Source organism: Colletotrichum jinshuiense, chromosome 1, assembly GCF_051148585.1.
Source record: "Colletotrichum jinshuiense chromosome 1, complete sequence".
NCBI classification, from domain to species: Eukaryota; Fungi; Ascomycota; class Sordariomycetes; order Glomerellales; family Glomerellaceae; genus Colletotrichum; species Colletotrichum jinshuiense.
Window position 1 is genome coordinate 4,208,740 of NC_139302.1, and position 15,178 is coordinate 4,223,917.

Here is a 15,178-nt window from a genome sequence, read left to right on the forward strand (position 1 = left end):
CCGCACATACCTACGCAAGGTATCTGTCTCATGGGTTGCATCTGGTCCACGGCCGCCTCGTTGGACAAGTAGCCCTGGATCCCCTTCGGCCCAGCATATGGATCGGAGCCTCCGCCTTTCCTGTGACGACCTTCTACCTGTCGGCCCTCTTGCATCCCCTCGTTCGCGGGAAGGGCCCCGACATATTTCAACTCATATTCTGCCGCCGCGCCACTAGCCACCGTCATCATGGCACAGAAAACACAAACCGCCAGCAGCTCTGAGGACCACTCTGCCAGCGCCACCCCATCTGCGCAAGACTCCATGGATTCCGGGCAACCCTCCACCTCAGGTGCATCGATCTCAAAGGCGACATCCGCCGCACAGAAATCAAACTTGACCGAGCTTGACGCCGCGTTGCGTAGTGCCTCCCAGCCTATGGCCAAGGCATCCTCACCAGGCTCAGATCCAACTGCAAAAGATGCCACCGAGGCGGCAAAGCCGTACGGGACGCGGTCACGGAACCGAAATGGGTCGTCGCGCCCAAATTACGCCGAGGACAAGGACCTCGATGTCGACATGTACGACTACGCCCCCGACAAGAAGGATCAAGAGTCCAAAAAGTCGGCGCGTCACAGTAATGTGTCCGCGACATCAGCCCTGGATGGCGCGCGCTCCACCGGCTCATCCCGCAAAGCTCTCCCATCCGACGACGCAAAGTCGGTCGCTCCTCAGAACGGGACCAAGGACGCGCAACCTGCAAACCCAACCCCGGCAGCGCAAACCTCGGCCTCGACAAACTCAGCGCAGCCGTCAAAAAAACGCAAGGCAGCTTCAAACGCCGCGCCTGCACCTTCTCAGGCTCAGACCTCAGCAACGGTATCATCGTTGGCCGCTGGCATGGGGGCATCACGAAAAACAGTGTCGGGTCCCTACGCTAGCTCCTACGCAGAGACGAACATGCTCAGTTTTGCGAATTCCGGTGCGGTCCCAAAGGAGGGAAAGTTGGTGGCGGATGACGGTACCATACTAGCACCCAATGGTAAGACAGCAACAAACCACAAACTCATCCTTGTGGCCCCCCCTCGGTCATTTTTGGTAGGATGGCATGCTGATCAGGATCACAGACAACGTCTATCTTGTGTGTGAGCCCCCAGGGGAACCATACTACCTGGGACGAATCATGGAGTTTCTCCACACGCAGAATGACAACACCAAGCCGGTGGATGCACTTCGCATCAATTGGTTCTACAGACCCAAGGACATTGGCAAAAAGGTCAACGACACTCGCCTGGTGTTTGCGACAATGCATTCCGATATTAGTCCTCTCACAGCCCTGCGTGGGAAGTGTCATATCCTGCACAAAGCTGAAATCCCCAACATGGACGAGTACCGGAAAACGTCGGATTGCTTCTGGTATGAGAAGCTTTACGACCGATACATCCAGAAAAATTACGATCTCATTCCCACATCGACAATTGTGAACGTTCCTGAGAGGGTAAAGAAAGTGCTGGATGACCGCTGGAAATTCGTTATTGTGGAGCAAGGCCGCGGAAAAGAGTTCACTAGCGCGGTGAAGCTCTGCAAGCGATGCAGCGGCTACTGTGCAAGGTTGGTCCACCCACGCCGTGGTTTGAAGAAGACTTGGGTCGCTAACGGGACAACAGCAATGACTCGGTCGACTGTGCCGTTTGTAAGAAGACATACCACATGAACTGTGTCAGACCGCCGCTGCTGAAGAAGCCTTCTCGGGGCTTCGCTTGGTCCTGTGCTGCATGCAGCCGCGCGCAGGAACGGAAGCTGGAGGCCCGGCACACTCCCAATTTGCTTGATCCCACGGGTGATGGGGACGACGAGGATCTTTATGACGACGATGACGATGAGATGCAAGTTGATACGGAACGAACGAGCCCCGCCGACGATGACGACTCTCATCGCACCGGCACCGCAGAGCAGATTTACCAAGCAAGTCTCTGGCCTTGGCGTTATCTCGGAATACACTGCAAACCCGAGGATGCCTTGGATTATGACGATCGAATTTACCCACGCGCAAGCACTCGCATTGGCCCAAAGCACCAAGCCACTGTGCTTCCATGGCCTGGCCAGCCGGTGCAGTACCAGAAGCCTCTCGAGTTCAAGAAGACGGGAAAGAAGGGGCCGGGTTTGTCAAAGGAGGCGCTGGCAGCTTTAGAGGCCGAGAAGTCCCGTCGCGAGAAGCGTCCCAAGTGGGTGCAGGACGAACCTCCCGGCTATGTTGCAAGGGGAGAAGACTGCGACAGCGACGACCCGAATTCGACAGCCACCCGACTTTGGGCCCCACCCCCAGCGACCGATAAGAACCAGAACTGGGAAGCGAAGGTCGATCAGTACATGGAGAAAGCAGAAGACTTGGCGCCCAAGTTTAACCTGCCTAAAAACTCAACCAATCTTCACGATGTAGCCTTGGAAACCTACTTCCACAGCGGGTACAAAGAAGACCGCGCGCTGAAGCTGTTTTCCGAAGTTGAAAAACAGGCTTTCAAGGAGCCCGAGCTGACGGCCACAGAACAGAAAAAGTTTGAGGAAGGTGTCAGCAAATACGGATCCGAGCTTTATCTGGTTAAGCGACATGTCAAGACAGTTTCACCCGGAACAATTGTGCGGTATTACTACACCTGGAAGAAGACTCAGCAAGGCAAACAGATCTGGGGCAACTTCCAGAACAGGAAGAGCAAAAAGGAGGCCAAGAAAGCCGAGGTGGCTGCCAGCAAGCTGCAGGACGATATCGCCGATGACGCGGACGACTCTGCGTTCGATGGCGACAAAGCGCAGAGCAAGAAAAAGGGCTTCATGTGCAAGTTCTGCCATACCAAATACTCCAGACAATGGAGACGGGCTCCAAACGCGTCGGGTACCCCTGTGAGCGAAAGTGGAGGTAAAAATTCGAACAAGGATAAGGGCGGCCAGTACATTCAAGCACTGTGTCGGAGATGCGCAGAGCTCTGGCGGCGCTATGCTATCCAGTGGGAGGATGTGGACGAGGTGGCCAAGAAGATTGCTCAAGCCGGTGGCCGAGCCTGGAAGAAACGACAAGACGAGGAGCTCCTCAAGGAACTTGAGGCGGCCAAGGAGATGCATACCTACTGGAACACCCCTCCGCCCGTCAACCCTCCTGAGCCGGTTCCTGCAGCCGCTGCGGCCCCGTCCAACGAACCGCCCCGTAAGAAACTTAAAGGAGCCCCTCCCGAGAGAGACTCGGAGCCGTTGGCGTCGGATTCTGCTTCCACTACTGCTCCCGCTCCCATCCCCCCTCATCCCAAGAAGAAGGAGAAGGCGGCGGAGAAACCCGCTCCTCCCCCAGCACCCGAGATCCCGAAGCCCAAGACGATGCCTTGTGCTGTTTGCGACCAGCTGGAGCCTCTAGGAGACCAGCATCTGTCCTGCAAGGAATGCCGTTTGACGGTCCACCGCAACTGCTACGGAGTTGTCGACAATAGGAACCCTGGTAAATGGACTTGCGATATGTGCACCAACGATAAGAGCCCCCAGGTTTCGATTGTAAGTCGACCATGCTTGTTACCCTGGCCATTGACGCCAAAACTGACTGGCTGCTTCTAGCAATACAAATGTGTCCTGTGCCCAATTGAACACACGGAACATGATTTTGTCGAGCCACCAAAGATCTCTGTCTCCAAGAAGAAGTCGGAGAAGGAGAAGGAACGTGAAAGAGTGGAGCGCGAACAGGCACAGAAGGCCGCGGACTACTACAAAAAGAAGCAGGAGGACAACAATCGCCCAGTCAACCCCCGAGAACCTTTGAAGCGGACGGCTGACAACAACTGGGTTCACGTCACCTGTGCTGTTTGGACAGCAGAAGTCAAGTTTGGCAATGCAAAGGCGCTGAGTCCGTCGGAGGGCATTCCATCAATCCCTCGTGTGAGATATGACGAGGTCTGCAAGGCCTGTGGCCACAAAGGCGGTGCTTGCGTTGCTTGCCACCACTGTCGCAACCCTGGTAAGTCCTCTCTCCCTGGCTCTCGAAAGCATTGCAGCTGACAGTCGGCTCTAGTTCACGTCGAGTGTGCCCGTCAACAAGGCTACATGCTTGGGTTCGACATCACTCCCGTGAAGGGATCTCGTCGTGATCAATTCAACCTTGTCACCATCAACGGCGAGAGCGGTGTCATGTCAGCCATGGTCTGGTGCAAAGAGCATGTTCCCACCAAATCGACCATCCACCGGATGCAAGATGTTGTTAACGAGGATGGCCTCAACGCTCTCCAGCTTTACGTACAGAACTATAAGCAGGCAGATCTCACACTGACTGGCACAGTCCGGAAAGCTAACCTCATGACGAATGCTGCCAAGATGGGTGGCGTACCTCTCACACCAAGTGCTCGACGAGCATCTACCACAACGCTGCATATCAACGGCGCTTCCCATGGTGGAAACACCGAAACATCACACAGCCACCAAGCGGGCGAAAAGATATGCATCACTTGCGGCATCGACGTTAGCCTTAAGTGGTGGCATATCGAGAACTCAGACGAGCGGGAACTCACCAACGGCCACTACGGGAGTCTCGGTTCAGAAGCGCAAAAGTTTGTGGAGCAAAGAAAGTTCCAATGCCACAAGTGTCGCAAGCTTAAGCGAAAGCCCAACCCCCATCCACCGAAAGATCCGTCTCCGGTGGTTGAAGCCGCAAGGCTAGTACCTCCTCCGCTGCCTGTCGTCCCGCCACACCATGCCCTGGCCGCGCCCCCTCCAGGGCATCCGCCATTGAGAAGCCCGCCGACGACTGGCCCTGAGGCAAGAGCGCGTAGTCTCTCGTCATATGCCTGGGTAGCCCCCGCTCCTCCCCCGCCGCCACCGCCGCCGCCACCTCCGGCTGCCTCGCAGCCTGCGGCACCACCGCCGGCTGCTCCTCCGGTACCACCTGTTCAGGCGGCCCCTGTACCACCCCCAATCCCGCCGCCGGCATCCCATCAAAGCCCAAGTCCTTATGGCCCCCCTCCGGCGCCAAGGTATGGAGACTGGCACAGCCGTCCGCCTGCTCGGCATGGCTCACCTCCTCAACGGCCCCCGCCGTTCCAGCCGCTGTCCACCTTGCGTCCTCCGCCGATGGCCGTGGCCCCCCACCCTCCAATGCCTACGGCTGTTCCGAACGGGCACATGGGGCAACCCGCGCACAATGGAATGCCACCCTCGCCACTCATGGCAGGGCCCATGTCTCACGGGTCTCACGGGTCTCACGGATCGCCGTATATGCATCCTTATCGCCAGAGCCCCCATGGGCCACCACATGGATTGCCCAACGGAGCACCTCCAACAAGAGGTCCCGATGCGTTCGCCCAAGGACTGTTACCTCAACGGGCGCCATACGGCAGTCCTACTCCCCAAGATGCTGGAGGTCCTTTGAGGACACCTAGTATGCGGCCAAACAACGAACCACCCCGACCTGCAGGAGCCAGTACCAGCCCATCTCTGCGCAACTTGCTCTCTTGAGAGCCTCGCGACGAGTTGCTTTACTATTGCGATCTTTAGGAGTTTCGGAGGATGTGCGGGGTATGTCTGGAACGTTCAGAGCTGGAGTGCGGTAAACCTGCCTCGCTCGTGTAGATTATGCATTCTATTAAACACAGAACCTTTTTTGTGTCGGCTGATACCGAACTGTTATAGCCGGTGGCTTGAATGAGAGAGGGTCAAAAGTGGGTGTTACGAGCACATCCTACGAAACACCTTTTGTTAGACGTCATGCTGTTGAATAGAAGCCGTAAATGAGACTCGCACTTGAATCCATACACTTGACATCCCTCGGAGTATTTGATTGTGTCCTGGTTCTACATCGATTTCGACAAGTCCAATGTTCCTTTTAGTCCTTCCACTCCTAACTTCACTCCTCGCCAATGTCCTCGTTCCTGTCCGGATTAGCTTAGTCTAGCATGTAGATGAGGCAGAGGATAGAAGGAGAGACCCTACCAAACTTCGGGCTTCTCGGCGATGAACTTGTCCATGAGGCCCTTGCACTCGGCGTTGTCGAGAACAACAACTTCAACGCCGCGCTGCTTGAGGTACTCTTCGCCGCCGAGGAAGGTCTTGTTCTCGCCAATGACGACGCGGGAGATGCCGTACAGGAGACATGCTCCAGTGCCTGGATGGGGCAGAGTTAGTTAGGGCGAGGACAGAATCAATGGGTGTCGAGCGAAGGGGGGGGATTGGGGCTTACACATGTCGCAGGGCGAGAGGGTTGTGTACATTGTGCTGCCCTTGTAGGCCTTGCCCGGCAGACGGCCCGAGTTGAAGAGGGCGTCGGTCTCGCCCTATGTCCCCCAGTGTCAGTCCGTCGGTTGGGTTGACGACGACAGTGCGGGGATGATGTTTCTGGCTAGCTTACATGGTGGATGGCGGAACCCATCTGGACGCGGCGGTTGTGACCGCGGCCGAGGAGCTTGCCGTCCGCGGAGACGAGGGCGGCTCCGATCTGGTGGATTGACAGGGCCGGCGTCAGTTTGGTTAATGTTTCACGCGGGTACACCGACCGGTTGTGTTCATACCGGGACACCGCCCTCGGAGGCGCCGGTCTTGGCCTCCTCGATCGCGATGGCGAGACCCTCTGCGTCGTTCATGGCTGTTGGAGGAGTTGGAGACGGGGGGGGAGTTGGAGTAAGAGAGGTACAAAGGTGGGGGCGGGGGCGGTTGGCTGGGTTTAGGTTGCGATGCCGAGTGTCACGTTGAGTTTGCCCAGAAGAGGATATTAAACGATCTTGCCAAGTTATGCCGGGACTCTTTGGGAGAGGGAGGTGAATATTTCAACCGGGACGCTAGTTAGTTGCTAAAAGTATTGCAACGATGGAGACGTTATGGGTGGCGGCGGAGATACGAGTGGCGTATGGGATGATGGATCTGGGAACATCCTTATCGGGTTGCTCCACTTGGGCAGTCAAATATTCATGCCACCACGACCAGTCGGATGAGACAGGCTCTCGATGTCAGTGCTTGGGTCGAATGTCGATTCAACGACATCTTTAACTTATAAGTCATCATATGTGTTTGACGCTGGGTTGTAGTGAGTCTCGAGGATGCGGATTGGAGTTAAGCGTCTTCCTTGGGCCGGACTTATGTACTGGTTGCCATCGAAAGAACAGCAGTGTGGCTATCATCAGTTTTCGTGTACATGGGTTTTTTTCACAACTACTGGAATATGTTTTCTGGCCCGTACATCTAGGGTTTGTTATTGCTTGTGTTCTGGGCCGGTGGGAGTGACAATGAGCTGGTGATGCAATATGTGGATACCCACGGCAATATAGCAGAGAAACCGAGCGATGATTTGGAGGGTTTGGTCCATGTAAGCCGCATATCGTAAACAAACTTTTTTTTTCTGACGGTTCTCTTTATGAAATATACTCTACCTAATAATACCACTGCTGGCGGTGTTGAACGGACCAGCATACCATAGCTGGTTTACTATTTTCCTCGCTTCCCTCTGTCTGTTCCCCGTAGCTTTCATGTGCCAGTTGCTAAAAATAACTACGAATGGAGATGAAGGCCATGTGTAAGCCACACATATCTTTCTTCGGTTACATGATGGTCTTCATCTCAGTCCATCAGACATGGCCGAATACGGACGAAGGTGGTTGGTTGGGTGAGGTAAATAATAGAAGGGATACAAACATGTCATACTCTCTCACGAATGCTTGTCCACCTAAAAACATCACATATACTTCGAATATCACCACCAAGTACACGATATTTCTACCTCTTTTTCTTACATCGAATCCTATGCGCCGTACCCAACCTCTCTAGCCAAGACATCACACAGATAGGCACAAACTGCTCAAGGCCCTGGATCTATTACCCAACACTTTTTAGGAAATACGTGCAACGCAATGTCCCTCCAGGACTGGCAGGCGAAGCGATGGAACCGGAACGGCCCTTCCGCATCAAGGATTGTTAAACCTTTTCACAAACGGTAGCCATGGCTGTACCCAGACTGCCGATAAAGTGTATGGGCTCCCAACTTGTACATGGATATGTATGTGTAGAATATGGGCGAAGTCATATGAAGAAACGGAAGAGATCCAGGATCCGCATCAAGCAGGAACCAAGCTAGAGGAAACCGGGCACCACAATGTTGTGTGGCCAAGAGTGCGAGCCAGGGTCAACTGCATGGCTATGTTACTGCTCCGAACTATGGCATCGTTCAAAGCATTCGAGTGTTCCAAGACAATGATCCCGCCAGTCAAACCGAGGAGTCTTCCTGATTCAGACCCCAGCACCAGCCAAGCCCCTCGGATTGCTCGCACACAGAGGACCAGATGATGATCTTAGGGACCGCACCTGTCCACACCGTGGCATCCCTTTCATGGGTCATCGGACGATACGGCAAGGGGTCCCCGAGATTAGAGCCTCGGCGAAGCACCTCGGCATGCTAACAGTACATTTACTAGCGTGGTGGCCAGTAGCAGCAATACACGAATAGCGCGGCCGACCAGCAGAGCATATTTGATGAAGCATAAACGTGGAGTTGGGAGACTGAAAGAAAGCCCCCAAGACTCGCAAGTCAGAGAAACCAATGCGAGAACAACATGACGGAGAAGATACAGAAATGTGAGGGGCATACCACGAAGCAACCATGCAAGAAAGAAAAGAAAAAAGAAGAAAAAGAAGAAAAAGAAGGGGCGGATCCGATAAATCGAGCCAAGGAGCGGGCGGCGGGCGAGCTTGCTAAGCTGCTAGAGGAGGAAGAGGAGGATTAGTACGAGGAGTTTCGCGACCCGGAATGAGGTTCACGATGAGGAGCCGGCTGTGTGGAGCAAGCCGTTATGATCAGCAGAGCGCGATTGTGATTAATGTTACGATGGATCAATTTCTCCCGAAGCTTGCATCGGCGTTTATCTAAAGTAAACTCGTATATCAAAAAATTGGTGGGGCCGGTTTCGAGATCATCCCAAGGAGGAAGAGACCGAAGATCAGCCAGATCCACGTGACAGGGCAGGTGATCCGATGTTTTTTTTTTGCATCTGATCGCACCTTATTTCCGCTGCTGGGCGACTTGGCGCTGGGCGTGAGGAGTTTGGGCAAAGAGGTACAGACGGAAAGGTATCTTGTCTTACACACGCGTCGGCAAGCTTCGCCTCAGGGTCGGGCTCCTTCATGCCCCTTCTGCGTGTGCTGCTGGGCCAAGCGCCCAAAAATGCAGTGAAGACTCCCACCCCCCCTCCCCTCTCCGCCGCCCAGGCACATTTGCAGTGGGCCGTGCACGGATGTCAACCTGACTCTTCGGCCGAAGCGCCAATGGGGGCCAAGGTCGGGTCCACTCCCTCGTCCTGCCAGGAGCAGTTGTAATTCCACTGTAAATAGCATCCCCATCATCACGGGTCCCTTACCACGTCCAGTGAGAAGAAATGCCCCGTATCCGCTGAGAGGGGCGGGGGGCCCAATGAAAGCCCCCAGCAATGCATTGAGTGATGCTCTTTCTCATGTCGTTGCTTTGTCCGAATTTCCCCTCGTTCGATTGCCTGCACAGCGGTGGGAGAAGATCGAGAAGTAGATGGGAGCAAAACTCAATTAACGTTCGGGCCGGACGAAGCAGAGCTGTTGGGCCGACTCTCTACCTCTCCCTCTCCCCCCCCCCTCTCTCTCTCTCTCATCGCGTCCAGTTTGGGGGAACATTCTCAGGCTGCTGTTGTCTCTCTGCCCACGTACCATTTTATTATTCCCTGCCCTTACAGAGAGTACGAGCACACCGTACAGATGCTCCGTTCCTTTGAACGCCACAAGCCAGCGTCTCTGAAGAACCCAAACAGTGCATAGAGACGGCGATCCTCCGTCTTAGCGCCTTACGGCTGTGAGGAGTAATTAGCATACCTTCCTTGCCTTGCTTGGGTACCCAAGGTAACATCCTCACCTCCTCCCGTCCTCTCTCTCCCACTCACTCCGCTTTGCCTTGCCTCGCCTTACCGCCCTCCACTGCCTTACCCGTACATTCCTTTTACACAACCACACCACAGACGAGCCACGGCAGCGGTGCACACCACCTTACGCCTCATACTTTTTATTCCCACCGAGGTACCTTTTCTGCGTACCGAAAGCTTGAGGTACTCAAAAGAGGAAAAGAAGAAAAAATAAAATAATAAAAAAATACCGGGTTGCATAGGTAGGCCATTTACTCTACACCATTCTTATTACACAGCCCACCACCACCACCTACCTGCCTGGGGACTTGCCCGAGTTTTGGGTGCAGCCGATCGAGCCCACACTAAATCTCCCTACGGCCAGCAACGAACGCCTCACAACAAAACCACCCTCACGCCTTTGCCCGCGCTCCTTTGATCGTCCTCGACCCGGCCCCCCTTTTCCCCTTCTCAGCTGGTGCCGGTGCTGGACTGCGGCACTCCTACGACGCTTCTGGGTTTGCATCACATAGCCTCGCATTGCAGAGCACAGTGGCCTCTGCCCTTGTCGTCTTCTTTCCCTCGGACGAGAGACGAAAAAGAGTGGTCGCTGGCAGCATTTCAGCTCCTGCTGCTCCACTGCCACAAGCCAACAACCTAACCTCGACGACCCCGACCCAGTCTCCCCCGACCCTCATCCTCGCCCTCGCCCTCACCCTCACCCTGACCCCGACTATTCGTACTCGACCGACTCCCAACCCCGACTTCCACTTCCACCACCACCGCCATTCTCTTCAGTCCAGTCCAGCGCCTGCGACGTGGCCTGCCGTCTCCCGCCAGTCACGCGAGTGGTTTGCTAGCCGTCGCCCGACTTATTTACTATCGCTCAGCACGATACCGCCGCCGTGCGACGACGACCCTTTTCTTCAATTCTCGACCCCAGTACATACTTACCCATTCCACCACCAACCCCCCGGCCATTCTACGCTCCAGCTGATGCCGACCGACAACTTCCTGGCAACTCCCACCTCCGACACTCGAGGCTAACGGGCCGCTTTCAATCCATTTCGCCCTACCAGCTGAGAGTTGCAATCGACCACACGACGAGAGAGCCAAGAGTACTGCAATAGCATCATGGCGTCGGATTACGATCATGGGGCGCCTGACGACCGCCTGCATGCCCATTCCTCCCCCATGGAACCCGGCTACCCTGGCGACCGAGGTTGGCAGAATGGAGGACGACGAACTCCCGACAGCAATTATCGCACACAGCAGCCCTCCCGCTCACCAGGCCCCAGAACACCTGGCAGAGACGGCGACTCGAGGCGGAGCGGTGAACGCAGTAGATCCAAGGGAAGAGGCGGGCGGTCAGCCAGCGGTCAACAGAGAATCTGCAAGAAGTGTGGAGAGCCGCTGACCGGCCAATTCGTGCGCGCTCTGGATGGAACCTTTCATCTGGACTGCTTCAAATGTCGTGTACGTCTTGATTACCCTTCGTCCTTTTCATGCCCCCCTCTAACCCGACTTCCCCCCCCAGGACTGCGGTCAGATTGTAGCCTCCAAGTTCTTCCCCGTCGATGACGAAAATGGCGAGGGCCAGTACCCGCTCTGCGAGACGGACTACTTCCGCCGGCTTGGCCTGCTTTGTTTCCAGTGTGGCGGTGCCCTTCGAGGCTCTTACATCACCGCGCTCGACCGCAAGTATCACGTCGACCACTTCACATGCTCCTTGTGTCCCACCGTCTTTGGCGCGCAGGACAGTTACTACGAGCACGACGGCCATGTTTACTGCCATTACCACTACTCCACACAGTTCGCGCAAAGATGCAATGGCTGCCAGACTGCAATTCTCAAGCAGTTCGTGGAGATTTACAGAAACGGCCAGAATCAACACTGGCATCCCGAGTGCTACATGATTCACAAATTCTGGAACGTGCGGCTGACGCAACCGAGCGAATCCTCCGAGATACCGCAGGAGATCGAGGACCCCGCCGCGCGCGAGGTTATCAGAGAGGAGGAGGAGCGCATGGAGGAGAAGGTCTATCGCATTTGGAGCGTCCTGTCGACCTTTGAAGAGTCGTCTGCGGCCTGCATTTCCGATATGCTGCTTCATGTCAGTAATGGCGCCTACGTCGACGGTGTGCTCGTTGCCAAGAAATTCATCTGGCACGTTGAGATCCTCTTCCAGTCTGCGGATCGATTGGACTACTCCATGAGCGAGCTGAAGTTAAAAGGTGTGTATTCTACACTCCCCCACCCTCCTCCCGACTCGTGCTAACTAGCCAGAAATAGGATTATCGTATGGACGTGAGGCCAAGCTTCTATGCAAGAAGATAGTGTCTTTCTTTTCCCTGTTGTCCAAGACCCAAGACACGGGAGCTCGAAAGCTTGGCGTCACTCAAGAGTTGTTATCTCTCGTCACAGGTCTCGCTCATTACCTGAAACTCCTTATCCGGATCTGCTTACAGGGAGCGTTACGCCTCGAAAAGGAGTCTAAGAGCTCCGAAGGCATTTACCAGTTTTTGGACGACCTGGGCGAGCTGGACAGCATGAAGCCCGATGACAACACCCTTCAGGCCATCACCGGCAACTCGCGACTTTCGGCAAAGGACTCGGATCACTGCGCGCTTTGCAACAAGTCTGTTGAGGACGAGTGTGCGAAGAATTCCGACAGGCGATGGCACATCGCTTGTGTGGAATGCTCGCGATGCACCAGGGATCTCGGTCGCAAGCTGGACGAGGCACGATACAACGCCTTCGACAACAAGGTGTACTGCAACAACTGCATTGGCGCCAACAGCGAAGACATGGTGCCTTTTGAGCATGTCACCAAGTTACAGCAGTACGTTTTCCTGCTGAAGGTAGCGCTTGCCAGATTATTGGACATTCTGCGAAGTAATGGTGCTTTGCCCCGGCAGAACGATGACCAAAACATGGACGGCTACGGCCCGGGCGAAGGGTCCCGAAGTTTGGCTCCCGGAGAAGCACCCTACCTAAACTCAGACAACCGTTCCAAGTCGTACGCCGGAGATCAACGGGAGCACAATCGCGAGTCTTCGTACGAGAACACACTGAATGATGTTCGCCGATTGAGAAGCACTCGACTTGACAAGCATTTGTCGTCTAGCTTCAGGAAAGCTAGAACCTCGCGCATCATGGACGGACCAGAGGGACGCAGCGTCCGCCCAGGATCGGCAGGCGAGGACTTGGGACGAGCCGATGGGGATCTCCAGATTGTCGAAGACAGAAGGGGCCCAAACGACGAAGGCACGACGGACAAGATGTTCAACCATCAGGACGCTCTGACCCTGGATGACATCCCGCGAATTGTCGCCGCAGAACAGGTCAAAGAGCAACAGTACAAGCCCGGTCGACAAGAGCTCTTCCGGTCCCCTGCAACCGATCCCACCGGGCACCAGAGATCGCAGTCCGCCGGTAGAGAGACTGAAAACCGTATGGGGGACCCGATGCCGCAACGCCTGGGACGTAAGTACTTTTCGGAGCTCTCGGGACTGGAATCCTTCATTGTGCGTCACCTGGCAGTCCTGACTCTGCACCCTGCCGTCGAGAGCGAATTCAGTCTTGATGAGTTGTTGAGCTTCATTGAGTCGAGAAAGCAACCGACGTTCTGGAAGAACTTGGGCAAGGCATTCAAGAATGACAGACCGAAGAACGTCAAGAAGAAGGGCATCTTTGGAGTCCCCCTGGAGGTCATCATTGACAAGGATGGAGCCGAGTCGACAGACGGTGTTGGGCCTGGAACTCTCAAGATCCCTGCCATTATCGACGACCTCATTTCCTCGATGAGAAAGATGGACTTGTCGGTTGAGGGTGTGTTCCGAAAGAACGGCAACATCAAGAAGTTGTCCGAACTGTGCGAGCGAATTGACCGCGAAGGATGCGACAGCATCAGCTTCATGGACCAACCCGTGGTCCAAGTCGCCGCCTTACTGAAGCGCTACTTCCGCGAGCTTCCCGATCCCCTCATGACCTTCAAACTCCAGAAGCTCTGGATCGCTGTCGCCAAGATTCAGGACGACGCGAAGAGAAAACAGTATCTGCACCTCATCTGCTGTCTTCTGCCCAAGTCCCACCGAGACTGCTTGGAGATTTTGTTCTGCTTCCTCAAGTGGGCTGGATCTTTCCACCAGATCGACGAAGAAGCCGGATCCAGGATGGATATCAAGAACTTGGCGACGGTCATTGCGCCCAACATCCTTTACAGCAGCAACAAAGCCCCTGCCCTGGACAGCGACCCCATGTTTGCCATTGTCGCCGTCAACGACATGATCAACTCCATCGAGGAGATGTGCCTGGTAAGATTGCCTCTGCACCGTTTGGATTTACACATGGCTAACTCGGATTCACAGGTCCCCGACGAACTCATGGATCTTGTCAACGATCCATTTGTGTTCGGCAACACGGCCGATCTCACCACCAAGGACATCCTCAAGCGCTATCAGGACCGTATGGGCCAGAGACCAGGGCTTGGCGAAGTTAATGAGGTCTTTAACAGACCGGACAACTCGAGCCGTCCGCCTCCTCGCCGGGTTGAGACTGACCCCGCTCTGTGGCAACAAGAGAGCAGTGTCCGGCCCGTGCAGGAGCCGCCGTTGCCTCTTTTCAACCAACCCCATCCTAACACACCCCCCCAGAGATGGCGAACACAAGACGAGAATGGCCATCCATCCCCGTACGGAAGCCAGTTCGAACAGTCAGATACCGAAGGCCCCGACAATGCCCAGAAGAGAGAATGGCGCCAATCCGGCGGGGTTTGGGGAAGGCAGAACAGCAGTGTTGGTGTTGGCGGAAACACATAGCCGAGCCATGCCGCATAAATGGCAGGCGCATACACGCATCGAAAAGTGTTCCCACCGATTGGTTCACATTACTTGCGACGCATTCTATAGGGACTGCGATTTGGGGTTTCAAGAGTCACATATCCATGCATTGTTGGCGGCGTTCCCAACCCTTTTTTTTTTCCATCAAAAGGACAAAAAGATTTCCCTTTTGTTCGGCTACTTCTACTCACGACAAGGCGGCATGAATGATTTTTTTGTTTTCAAAACTCTTTTTCTTTCACAACTTCTTCGAACCCTTTACTTCTTGGCTTCTCTGAGAGTAAAGCATCGGATCAGCACGGCATGAGTGATTCGCTTGTGGCCTGCTGGTATTCTTTCACGACATGATGGTTGTCGTCTTCAGGGAGAGGGGGAGGATTGATTGGTTTGGGTTGACTGTGGCTCGGTTTGGAGTATAGGCCCCAAGGCCCATCGACTTGTCGACGGGCATTACTGGCTTGATTGATTGACCGCCTCGAGCTGGAC

General features: G+C 55.0%; 3 protein-coding genes across 3 annotated transcripts; 2 read left to right on the forward strand and 1 right to left on the reverse strand.

The window, feature by feature from the left end:
• Positions 1-228: 228 nt before the first annotated feature.
• Positions 229-5,463, forward strand: EsH8_I_001078 (DNA-binding E3 ubiquitin-protein ligase SNT2 domain-containing protein; the record flags this gene model as incomplete). Its single annotated transcript, XM_083268491.1, has 5 exons — positions 229-1,021; positions 1,107-1,590; positions 1,647-3,516; positions 3,577-3,973; positions 4,028-5,463. The coding sequence occupies 5 exons, from the start codon at positions 229-231 to the stop codon at positions 5,461-5,463; spliced, it is 4,980 nt and encodes a 1,659-aa protein (XP_083118929.1).
• A 388-nt stretch (positions 5,464-5,851) lies between these two features.
• Positions 5,852-6,584, reverse strand: EsH8_I_001079 (cytidine deaminase-like protein; the record flags this gene model as incomplete). Its single annotated transcript, XM_083268492.1, has 5 exons — positions 5,852-5,876; positions 5,938-6,109; positions 6,185-6,278; positions 6,353-6,439; positions 6,513-6,584. 5 exons carry the CDS (start codon positions 6,582-6,584, stop codon positions 5,852-5,854), a joined length of 450 nt encoding a protein of 149 aa, XP_083118930.1.
• Positions 6,585-10,985: 4,401 nt separating this feature from the next.
• On the forward strand, positions 10,986-14,671 carry EsH8_I_001080 (uncharacterized protein; the record flags this gene model as incomplete). Its single annotated transcript, XM_083268493.1, has 4 exons — positions 10,986-11,327; positions 11,389-12,085; positions 12,138-14,167; positions 14,222-14,671. 4 exons carry the CDS (start codon positions 10,986-10,988, stop codon positions 14,669-14,671), a joined length of 3,519 nt encoding a protein of 1,172 aa, XP_083118931.1.
• Between the last annotated feature and the right edge of the window lie 507 nt (positions 14,672-15,178).